The sequence below is a fragment of the Trichogramma pretiosum genome, unplaced genomic scaffold (genome assembly GCF_000599845.2).
Source record: "Trichogramma pretiosum strain Unisexual culture from Peru unplaced genomic scaffold, Tpre_2.0 scaffold80, whole genome shotgun sequence".
Lineage (NCBI taxonomy): Eukaryota > Metazoa > Arthropoda > Insecta > Hymenoptera > Trichogrammatidae > Trichogramma > Trichogramma pretiosum.
In genome coordinates, this window is record NW_019641650.1 from 591,575 (window position 1) to 604,134 (window position 12,560).

Sequence of the window (12,560 nt, forward strand, 5' to 3'; positions counted from 1 at the left end):
GAGAAAAAAATAATTCATTAATACGAAGCTAACGCACGAAATGCTTCAAGTATTGCACCAATATAATTGAATTTTTCAAGTATCATATCGCATTATAGATTTTTAATCGCACTTACAATGTTGTCAATAAATAGCGTCCAATTCGCCATTTTTCGATGATCTCACTTTTAAACTATACAGTTATCTATTCTTATCACCCCCTTTCTCACGCATAAGCATCGTAAAATTCTGTGACCAACAATAAAATAACGAATAAAAAATCTGCATAATTATTTTTCAAGTACATTTTAAATGAAAACTTGAAAAATTATCAATTATCTTTGTTCTTAAATTTAACTTAAATAAACGCTATCTTTTGAAAGATATTTCGTTTATTGTAGGACGAGTATAATGCGATTAAATCACAAAATAATCTTGAAAATAATGAGGAAGGTACTAGTGAAATTAGTAAAAATTGTGCAGTCGATAATGGTGAAAGAGACTATGTTACTACCCCTAATGCATTGATACAAGTGAATTCAAGTCATGAACATTGCGAACCAATTCTTATCGAATTATTGCCTGAAGCGAATAATTCAGATGATGAAAATAATGAGAATGATAATGAAAATCATCATTTATTTGAAAGTTACATTAGCGATGGTGATGATGATATTAATGATGACAATAATAACGATAACAATGAAAATGGCATCTTTGATGATCATCAAGACGATGATAACGAGTTTATTAATTACAATGATACTGACAATGATGAAGATGAGGATGATGACACAAAATCTCATAGCGATACTGATATTGAATTATCATCTGATGATGCAAGTGAATGTTTATTTTAAGACCAAAGCCAGGCGAAAATGATTTTTTCCCAAGACATTTATTTGAGATTCTTTTACTGAATGCGTGGCTTGAAAACTATGTGGATGCATTAATTTTGTAATTTAGAAATTTACGTAACTTAACAGTAGAGAAACAAAAAAATCTTGAAACAATTTCTTAGGAAAAAATAATTGTAATCTGGCTTCGGTATCTTCGTTAACGTTTTACAATTTAAGGTAGTATTAAAAGAGCCTGATAGAAAAGGATAAAAAAATTATTGTTAATGACGTGATAATAAGTTGGATTAATTTTTTTTATCTGAATCAGTTATTCAATCGTCCCTCTAGCGCAAAACCCACACAAGTAAACTCGAGTGAAAAACCTGCCTTTTTTATTCTAGAATTTTTTTTGGATAATTAAATTTGTTTAATTCGATAGTTATGAACTTACGTACGTGTATCTTATACTTTGAATTTCTCACTAGTAACATGATCAAAGAAAGTTTTGTGCTCCGTCTGGTAAGTATCGTAGAGAGCAGTAGCGACATGCCTCTTCTCTTCCGAGGCATAGTCTATACATAATTACGCGCGCACAGGCCTTCACGCGTGTGTACGTTTCGTACGAGGCGCTAGCAGACAACTCAACATTTTACGCGTGCAGAGCCTAACACCGACCTTTCATTGAGACTTGTGAAATTTTGGTTTATTATATTCTTCGACTTTGGGCTATTACTGTGTCACTGCATTGCTGCATTGCATCTCAGGTAAGTATATGCAAGTATCATGTGCATTTATAATTACTTTTTTACTAATTCTCTTTGATTCGCTGGTACCAGATATGCAAGAGGTTTTTTGGACTAGCGAATAGCAAAGACTCATAGTATTTGTTGTGGTTGATGTTGCTGTTGCTGTTACTATTACTGTTGCTGCTACTGTGGTGCTGTATTATTGCATTGAAGCTTAGGTGAGTATATATATGTAAATTTTTTACTAATTCTTTTTGATGCACTGTAATAATTCTGAGCTGAAAAAAATTGCATAAGAATAAATGTATCATCCATCCAGGGCGCAAGAAAAATCACAACATAGCTACTAATGATTCAAACAAGTTTTTTCAAATGTAAGTGATTCAAATGAGTATTTGTTAAATGTCCAAATAAATAAATGTTCATTTTATTGCAGGGGCAGATATAAAAATATGTGATTTAAATAGAAATTCATCCCTGTGTATTTAACATACAATGATGATCCGATGATCAAACACAAGTTTTCAAGTCAGATTAGTTACAAACATCCCACAACATCAAGTCTTCAACCCAAATTTATTATTACTGCTGATCCAATTGGAGCTCTTAGTTTGGTACCTGAAAAACACTGCATAAAATTGCTCCAGTCACTACCATATCTGTGAGTTTTATTTATATCTTTTGTAAAGTATTATTAATATTCAAAACGGTTCTGCTGATATAATTCTTTATGATTGCAGACTATACAAAACATTGCACCAGCAACTCAAACACAAGCAATGCTGATTATTCAGTCTGCAGTTGGTGGACAACGATACTTTTTGAAAATATCACACTCTTCCTCTGTGTCAATTCCTAAAGATCAATTGCAAACTCTGACTCAAACAATTATGCCTGGTCAAACACCAGATGGAAATGTTGTTTTACTGGCTGAAACATTTGGAACTACTGTAGCAAAATCAACGCAATCAATAGCTAGTAAAAAAAATCTTCATTAAAACAAAAATATAAGTTTATTGTACATTTTCTAATTCATTGCAGAATATTTCTTTAATACATAAATCCATCTTCTCAGGTTTATACCACAAAGATGATAATTTCCAATACTCCAGCCCAGAGTTATCAACAACTTTTAATTGCAACTCCTGATGAAGCTGCTGGTCAAACTATTGATTTTGTTTTAAACACTGCGTCAAATATAAGTATGGGTAGTCCTACAAAAACTTTAACTTTTGCCCAAGCTCATCAAATAGGTCTCATTCAATCATCAAATAAAGTACAACATATTTTACCATCAAGTGGATAAAAACAAGTACATATTAAAAAAAAAAATGTCTTCATCTAAAGATTACTTCATAATTATTTTATTTTCAACAATAGCCAGCTCAACAATAACAATCCAATAACAATAACAATCCTATTATAAGGTTATTAGCTAATCAAACAATTAACCCAAATCAAATCCATCAAGTACAGATTCCAGGTTGACTAGTGAATACACAATTAATATTTTTAATTTTAATAAGTTATACTAAATTATTATTGTTTTATTTTGGGAGTACAATATATTCGACTTGTGAGCGCTACTTCTGCAACAGGTAACAGGTCATGTTACCACTGGTGAAAATAAAACAGTGATGAACTCAAGATGATGGAAAATTCAAGGAAATGACTACAGTTTTCAGTACTAATTCAGTACTGCATGCTTCAAAATATTATTTGTTTATGAAAAATGCTGCTGCGTGGGCAGACTATTGTTCATCTAGTGAAGACTGGATTTTTTAATTACCTCTGATTGAGAGTGAGACTATATTATGTTTGCTTGTGCTACATACACAATTCAAATTTCTCAGAGGTTCTCGTATTTAATTAGAATAATCGTTCATTTGACTAATTATATAATAAAAAGATCAAATTTCATCTTACTTTAGAACGATTTTTTATTTGCTTTTGAGTTTAGTAGTTATTGAGTTTAATTGTTGATGTTAAATTCATAATGTATATGTTAGTTTCTAATTTTCTGTAAAATTCTACAAACTTTTTTAAAAAATCCTTCTCTTCATTCGTTAAGTTCGCCACTTCGGAGCGGCTAGTAAACGCAGCGACGTATTGTTTTCGAGTTTTTACAAACAATAATCGCATATTTTTACCTGCAAACAGATTTATAACTATTATAAATTTTATATTGGCAAACTAATGCATCAATATATAGAATTAAAGTTCTATAATATAACCATTCAAATATTTTTTATCTAATAAATTATGTTTCCTTCGAATCCACATTGCTGCTTCCTTAAAAATTAGCTTGAAGTCCCAGACATCAGCCTTTCGTACCGATTTACCGTAGTTTTCTTTTTCAAAATGAGTAATTGACCACTCCATAGCGTTGAAAAAGTCCCTTTTCATTAATAGTAATTCTTCTGTTCTTAAGCAGCATTTAGATGCAAATGGCACTGACATTTCGATATTATTTGAAATAGATATACACTAGAGAGTGAGAAAGTACGATTGTAAACAAGATTTTTTTTAATGGGGTTAATAAGTTTATCAGTTTTCAATTTGTTTCGAATAAAAAATATTCAAAATAAAAGTCTAGCCTTTCTAGTGTCTACTGTCCCTCTCTCTCTTGGATCAAAATCGGAATTTGATTTTTCAAATTTTATTCTGCTTCCCAATGGTGAATGTGAAAAAATTGTTGAAACATGATTAATTATGTAAAATTTGATGAGGAATTCCAAATTTGTTAACCAAAATCATATTCATGACCTCAAAACCCCTAAATTATAAAAAATAGCATTAAAGTCCAAAAATAAATATGTTTGTATCTATCGATTATGCCAATATTGTAATATGTTCATCGGCACTACCAAAGCTCTATTTCCCTCAATTTTTGGTGATCGGCAGACAAACAGACTTCATTATTGAGTTCTGTTATTATTGAATTCTGTTATTATTGATTCTGGTTCCTTCACTCGAGTTTACTTGTGTGGGTTTTGCGCTAGAGTGACGATTGAATAACTGATTCAAATAAAAAAAAATTAATCCAACTTTAGATTGCGTCATTAAGGTGATGCAGAAGTCCCGATTTTGACCGAACGAGCATTATAAGTGTAAATAACTTTTATACTAGACCAATTTTCCAAAAACGGCTCTGTGGAGCCCTCCGTATCGACGATGTGAATAACTATACCAACTTTCAGCCAATTTCATCGGGTAGTTTTTCCGGAAAACAGGATCGAAAATTTTGATTACTGTTTGCAGGATAAAAAATTTTGATCCTGTTTTCCGGGAAAACTATCCGATGAAATTGGCTGAACTTTGTCGCAGTTGTTCACAATACGGAGGGCTCCACAGAGGCGTTTTCGGAAAATCAGCCTGGAAAAAAAATTACGAAAATATACATTTTCCGTGCTCGGATGGTAAAAATTGTGGCCAAGGCATCATCTTAAAGTGATACCGAAGTCCCGCTATATTTTCTATAATAAATATATAAATATATTTTTCATTTAGGATGAAGATATAATTTACAATGGGTGTTTGGTGAATAAAAAAGAAAGTGAATTGCTTGTTTTGGCAACAGCTTTAAGGCATAATTTACCAGATGTAGCATTAGAAAATATGCTACATCTTGTAGATTGCCATTTGCCATACAAATTGCACAAGTCAAAATACAGGTTCCTTAAAAATATTCCCAATCCAATATTGCAGCGAATTTTCATCTGCCAAACATGCACGAATATCATTGATTTTGGAAATCTCTCAGTTGCCGAGTGCACCAATTGCCTTAAGCAATACAATAAAGTAGAATTAATAAAAGGGGGCGATTTTTTTGTATACATACCATTGAAAGACCAACTAGAAGAAATGTTTAGCTCTAGACTATATAAAAATCTTCGTAAAGAATGTGAAGAAAGTGATATAGTGAATGGCTCAGTATACAAAAAATTAAGAAATAAAAATGTCATAGCCGATGATGATATTTCTATTCAGTGGAATACGGATGGCGTACACTTTTGCCGGTCATCGAAAAAAAGCATGTGGCCGATTATTGTGGGAGTAAATGAATTACCGTACAAATTGAGGAAAAATAATCTATTTTTATGTGGGCTGTGGTATGGAGATAAAAAACCATCATTCAATTTATACCTAAAACCTTTTGTGGATGAACTGATAAAATTATACAATGATGGATTTGAAACTATCACGTATGATAAAAAAAAAATTCATGTAAAAGTTCATACGCTCTTTTTTTCATCCGACTCTCCAGCCAGATCAGCGGTAATGAATATGAAGCAATTCAATGGCGAATATGGTTGTACCTATTGCTTACAAAAAGGTGATAGACTTGAAAATAATGCACGTGTGTACCCATTTTGCAACAGTGACCCACGAACGAAGCAAAATTACTTGCAGCATTTGCAAGAAACCGAAAAATTAAAAGACCGAAAGATTGATTCTGTTAAAGGCGTAAAAGGGCCATCTTTGATAAGTCTTATACCTAATTTCAATTTAATACAGGCATGTCCCCCTGAATACATGCACTCATGTCTTTTGGGCGTTGGTAAATTTCTCACAGAAGAATGGTTTAACACAGAAAATAAAAATGAACCATTTTATATAGGAAAAAAAAAGAACGAATTCTCCAAGAAGTTGTTGGAGTTCAAACCACCAAGAGAGATAACGAGAACTCCTCAAGCAATTAACAATGATTACAAGGCGAGTGAGTGGAAAACTTTTATAATATATACATCTCATTCATGTCTCAAGGAATATTTACCCCCAAAGTACCTACGACACTGGGAGTTGTTCATTTTTAGCATGGCCATATTTTCCAAAAATACTATTTCTGACATTGAGTTTGAAAAAGCTTCTAAAGCTTTAATGAAATTTGTTGAAGACTTACAGCCTTTGTATGAAAAAATTAGTTTCATGAGATTTAATGTTCATCTTTTAACTCACATCCCTCAATTTGTTAAAATGTATGGAGCGTTATGGAGCTGGTCTGCTTTTATGTATGAAAATTTTAACGGAATTTTGACAAAATTATTTCATGGGACTCAGTACATTCCTGAACAAATTTGTAAGATGAGTTACCGATTAAGATACATAAAAAATAACAGCCACATATTTAGCGAGCCAAGAGATAACGAAGATGTACGAAATCTCTTCATAAAATTGATGAAAGAGTGTGAAGTAAAAAGCTGTATTGAATATGCAGAGAATCTCAAAATTTTCGGTAAAGAAAAAATCCAAAAATTAACAGTAATCCAAAAAGTGATAATTGAAAGAATAACTGGCCCAGTGTACTGTTCTTATAAGTCGTACAATAGATTTGTTTATAAAAAAACCCTATATCATACCTCAACGTATATGCGGTTAAAAAAAAGAATTAATAACATTGCGCTATTAAATGATGGTAGAATAATCTGCATGACTGAAATTATTCAGGTTACTGTAGTAAAAGAATCAGAGGAAAAATGTTTGATTTTGGGTGAAGAAATGAAAATTCTCAATGAGACTTTATTTCAAACCCCCTTTGCAGATTCTAGTTTAATATCTACAATAGTTATGCCAAAATCGAAATTGATTTGCTGTGAAGTGTCGTCGCTATCTAAAAAATGTGCAGCAGTTCCTTACAAGGATAATAAAGTAATAATAGTACCTTTAATAAATACAATGGAAACTGATTAAAAATACTTAAAAATTTATCATAAGAAATCAGGTGAATTTTGCTTCGCTAAATTTAAACCTCATAGACTACTTTTTATGTTTAGTACATCTATCTATACTTTTTTTTAGGTTTGTCATAATCTATTTGCACGTGGTGCGCTATCGTTGGTTGAATTTAATGTACTCCAATAGTCAACAAGCTGTTGTTAGAAAATATATTCAACTTTCTAGGAAATGAAAAATAATCGAAAAAAAAGCTTTGATGCTGTTTTAATACTACAAGAATATTTTGAAGCGCATTTCGCTCACATAACTCCACATACGATGAAGTTTTCATATATATGTTTTTCCATACATATATAAATTATTTTATATTATATATATAAAAATTACATATAAACAAATTATATCTAATTATGTATTTCTTGGTCGGTGAATCAATGGAGTTGTTGATTGCAGCAACAGATTCTGAAAAAAAGATTGTTTGTTATTATTGGCCTAAACTAATAAAACGCTTTTACTGTGAATCGTGCTATTGCAAAGACAAATTTAAACCTTTTTGATTTTTACAAAGAGTACAATTACAATGAATATGAAAAAATTATTATTTGTAAGCTCCAGCTTTTAAAATTTTTAATTCATCAGTAAACGTTTATACTAATGATTAAATGGATTGAGTGAGGTGTTACTGAAGAATTAGTAGTACATATTACAAAAAATCAATCAAAGATTAATCATAAATTTACTTTTAATAATGAATATTAAAATTCTCACCTGATTTCAAAGCATTTCTTAGTCAGGGTGACTGTAAAGCCACGTAATAGCAATCCAAAAGATCAAATTCAATAAAGAGTGATCTTTTTCCATTTTAATCCATCTGTGAAACATCATACTCATGTAATAAAACAATAATTTGAAAGTAGGCAATAGTATTGAAGAAAAAAAATTGTGTGAGTAGCAGTTTTAAAATGTAACAATGATTATCTAAAAATATAAACAAAATGAAAGTTAAGTGGATAATACTCTTGTTAGTTACCATTCATATGCATTGATTAATGCCCTCACATGATATACTATATTAATCATACAAATTTTATATGATATTAGTTACAAATTAGTGATTTATGATAAAAATTTTGGTTTTCCGCTAATTATTCAAAATCACTCATATATCTATTTTTATTGATTTTTATTATTAGAATGAATGATAAAGTCTAAGTTCTTACCAGATTTCTCAGCATCTCCAAGTCCAAGCGACTAAATGACACTATATCAAACCGGCTCAGAAAATCAGCTTTAAAAAATTCTTTTGGGTTTTGCATAGCCAACTAGCCCTCAGGATATGAGTATACTATTTATTAATATTCAAACTTGTAAAGTACGTGTCATTCTTCATTTATCTTAGCTCGACGACGTTTCTTAAGTTCCATGGACGACATTGAAGATACCGAGACCTGCACCACTGCACGAGACTTGGAATCTTCGTTAGTTCAGAGAACCTCTTGCAGCTCTGATACTCACACAGCAAAAGTGCATCAGTCAACAATATAAGATTTTAATACAAACGGATACACCATACTCACCTGCACTGCTATAAAATAATTAACATGTGCAGCAGACTTAACCAACATCAGTAGCGAGATACCAACTGCACAGTATGAACGAGCACAACAAATAACAATGCAAGTTTTAACGGCGTACCACAATGAGCGCGCGCCAACTAGCACAGTGGTTATAGACTGACTCGACGCTTGCCTCGGTCTGAACGGCTGATGTAGAGTAAGCCTTAGAATGCACATCGCGGGTTACGAACTCACGCGACTCGCACGTCCTTTTTTTATGAGGCGGTGAATTAACTCGAGAATATCGACACAAGTCAATCATTCTATACATACGTAAAAAACTTATATTTTATAAAAAAAGGTACAATGAGCAATAACAATGTTAAACGAAACGCTTGCTTGTTCTGTTCTACCTTAAGAGAATCCGGCATTATCACGCAGATTTAAAATACACATTAAGCAAAAAATTGTGTTACTTTGTAGACTCATAAACTTCCTTCTGTAGAAAATTCTGCAGAACGAGAGTCACGAGCGTTTTTTCCAACAGATTTTCTACCTTGCTCTGCAGAAAATTCGGTAGAAATTTACTTGATTTTGCAGACTTATAAACTTCCTTCTGTAGAAAATTCTGCAGAAATGTACGTACTTTGTAGACTCATAAACTTCCTTCTGTAGAAAAATCTGCAGAACGAGAGTCGCAAGCCCTTTTCCCGCAGATTTTCCACCTTGCTCTGCAGAAAATTCTGCAGAAATGTACGTACTTTGTAGACTCATAAACTTCCTTCTGTAGAAAAATCTGCAGAACGAGAGTCGCGAGCGTTTTTTCCACAGATTTTCCACCTTGCTCTGCAGAAAATTCTGTAGAAATTTACGTACTTTGTAGACTCATAAACTTCCTTCTGTAGAAAATTCTGCAGAAATGTACGTACTTTGTAGACTCATAAACTTCCTTCTGTAGAAAAATCTGCAGAACGAGAGTCGCGAGCATTTTTCCCGCAGATTTTCCACCTTGCTCTGCAGAAAATTCTGTAGAAATTTACGTACTTTGTAGACTCATAAACTTCCTTCTGTAGAAAATTCTGCAGAAATGTACGTACTTTGTAGACTCATAAACTTCCTTCTGTAGAAAATTCTGCAGAACTGTACGTACTTTGTAGACTCATAAACTTCCTTCTGTAGAAAAATCTGCAGAACGAGAGTCGCGAGCGTTTTTTCCAACAGATTTTCCACCTTGCTCTGCAGAAAATTCTGTAGAATGAGCGTGTTACCACGTTCTTTGGCCCAGCAATTCCAGCAGATTGTGGGCGCGAAAATGTTGCAGAAAATTCTGCAGACTTTTCTGCAGATTTTTCTGCAGATTTTTTTTGCAGCATATTTTGCAGATTTTTTTCATAAGGGTGGTCATGAATCCCTCAATACTTTCGACTCGGAAGCAATTTTGATATTAATTCGCATAAAAGAATGTAAAGATACGGAAAAGTTGTGCCCCGAGGGCGAGCCTCAACGAGACGTGAACGAGCAGAAGCTGCTAGTAGAATTGCAGCGTCAATACAGGCCGCGTATAAATATATCCAGCGAAATCAGAGTTTGTCACAGCAAGTTGCCTCTCGTTGCTGGCCTGCTGCTGTTGCCGCTGCAATGTAGCAAAATGTTGACATGTTCTCGCTGCTTTTATCTTTTCTCTTTCTCTACCTCGTTCGGATGCTGTGCGAATAGCGTCCCGAAGGCTGTTTGATGGACGGGTATATACGAGAAAATTTCAGCGTCGTCAGCTTCGAGCAAATAGTCGCGGAACTAGCTTAGATATATATGTATAATACAGTTTTACGTGTATACGTATATAGAGCGACACGGCCCGGGCGCCTCACAGAGCGAGAGAAAAAAGTCTCAGAAACGCGGCGGTGGCGATGCTCGGCGGTGCACGCAGCTGGGCGTGAGATGCGATAAACTCGAGCTCGCCGGCTCGAAGAAATTGCGAAGAAATATTTACGCATGTACACACACAGACACACGTACACGAGTCAGCGCGAAGTCGAAAAAGTTTCGTCGCTGCTCGACAAGTAGTCCCGCACTGTGCATACAGGACCTCCAGCAGCAGCTCGTTCTCGAGCTTTCGCGAGCTTTCACTGAGAATCGCGCGTATTTGTTCATATGGCATACATAGCTATACAGGCAGGGAGAGAATTGCCGCGTTGGCTGTCGAAGCCTCGCATTGATTCGCTCTCAACTTTCGCGCGATAAGAAAGAAAGGACCTCAACTAGCTCGAATCCCCGTTCCCGGATGTGCGTAATTTTGTATGTGTAAAAGCAGCCATGCAGATTTCGCGCGATGCAGCTTGCGACGGAGCGAGCTATATCCTCCCGAATATACAGAGTGCACACACAGAGTCGAGCGAGATATCATGAAAAGATGAAAAAAAAGTGCAGCGCAACGTATCTGGAGCCGAGTGGAGCTCGGCGATCCTTTCGCGCATATATATATCCACGTGCCGCGCGATATTCGGCATTCGCAGGCAGCAAAAAGAACGTCTTCTCTGCGCGCGATCTTTCCAGTAGCAACAGCAGCAGCAGCAGCAGCCGAGCAAAGAAACTTCCTTCTCCGTCGTGCGCTATTATTATACATCCTCTGTGCGTTCCTATAATACACGTATAGCTATCCTTTCCTGCATACATGTTCTTCTATATATATCTACGCAAGCTCTCTGCTGCACGTGCTGCGCGCTAAACACGGACGAAAAACTTTCAACCCCCCGAATCCGCGCGCACTGTATAGCAGTGTACGAGGGGGCAGCTAGCGCATGGCGAGGAAACTTTTGAATATTCAATACTCGCCGAGAAAGAGAGAGAGAGAGAGCGAGATATGAACTGCAAAAGACTTGCAAAAACGACGACGAGAGCTGGGTAGCGCGTCTATACGCGCCATGAGCTTCTGCAGCAGCTCTCGGACTTTGCGAACAGCCAACATTCCATTTTTCATTTTCGATGCCCGACGCGCGACTGTATAATACTCGTACAAGCTCGCTTCCTTCTCGTGTGTATACAACCTGCTGCTGCTGCTGCAAGTTCTGCTTTGCTTTCGCTCGCGATTATCAGCTCTTGTAGGCGCCTCGCGACTTGCAAACATTTTCATCCCAATTCAACACTTTCTTTTATACAAATATTCATGGGGATATGAAAAAATAAACGATTATGATATACTTTTTAAAATAATCAAAAACTGTTTGTGATACATTAAAGAGTACTGGAACCGTGCTTCTACTCATGCAAATATTTGTACTTTACCACTTGCAAATTTACAGATAAAGGTACTCGTCATCTAGTGGTGAAGTATTGAACTGATATTATCGCATTTAAATAATCGAAAACTAATCGAATTCTTTTGTCACAATTAAACTGTTATTTTTAGATCATTTGAAATGCGCTTACTATTTGTAATATGATTGTAACAAAAAATCTTCAGATACTAGCCAACATATGATGAATGAAGCGTTTAATAGTTATTTTTGTTATACTATTGCACAAAAACATTTTAATTAATAATTTTTGGTTTAACAGGCCATTATTATTTTTGAGCATGAGGAAATATTGCAATTTCGCTTTTCTTGCAAGAATAACTTTTGCTCTCGCATTTAACACTCACATTTATACCAATAAGCCGGAAATTACTATGTTGATCGAACACGAAACTCAATGTGTGGCGACTTTTTTCTCTCTCACCGTCGTTCGCGACAGTGCGCCACGATGGTGAAGATGTTGCCCTGGCC

The 12,560-nt window shown here is 34.6% G+C and overlaps 1 protein-coding gene and 1 long non-coding RNA gene across 2 annotated transcripts; one reads left to right on the plus strand and one right to left on the minus strand.

Annotated features, from left to right (window-relative positions):
- Positions 1-1,307: 1,307 nt before the first annotated feature.
- LOC106648128 lies at positions 1,308-6,849 on the plus strand. The gene is made up of 5 exons (XM_023459920.1): positions 1,308-1,337; positions 2,305-2,514; positions 2,640-2,840; positions 5,075-6,750; positions 6,807-6,849. The coding sequence occupies exons 1-5, from the start codon at positions 1,308-1,310 to the stop codon at positions 6,847-6,849; spliced, it is 2,160 nt and encodes a 719-aa protein (XP_023315688.1).
- A 638-nt stretch (positions 6,850-7,487) lies between these two features.
- LOC106648304 lies at positions 7,488-8,900 on the minus strand. Its single transcript, XR_001339269.1, has 4 exons — positions 8,818-8,900; positions 8,461-8,744; positions 8,009-8,111; positions 7,488-7,702 (listed from the first exon to the last, which is right to left on the minus strand). It is a non-coding gene; the product is annotated as an uncharacterized LOC106648304 (long non-coding RNA).
- Positions 8,901-12,560: the final 3,660 nt, after the last annotated feature.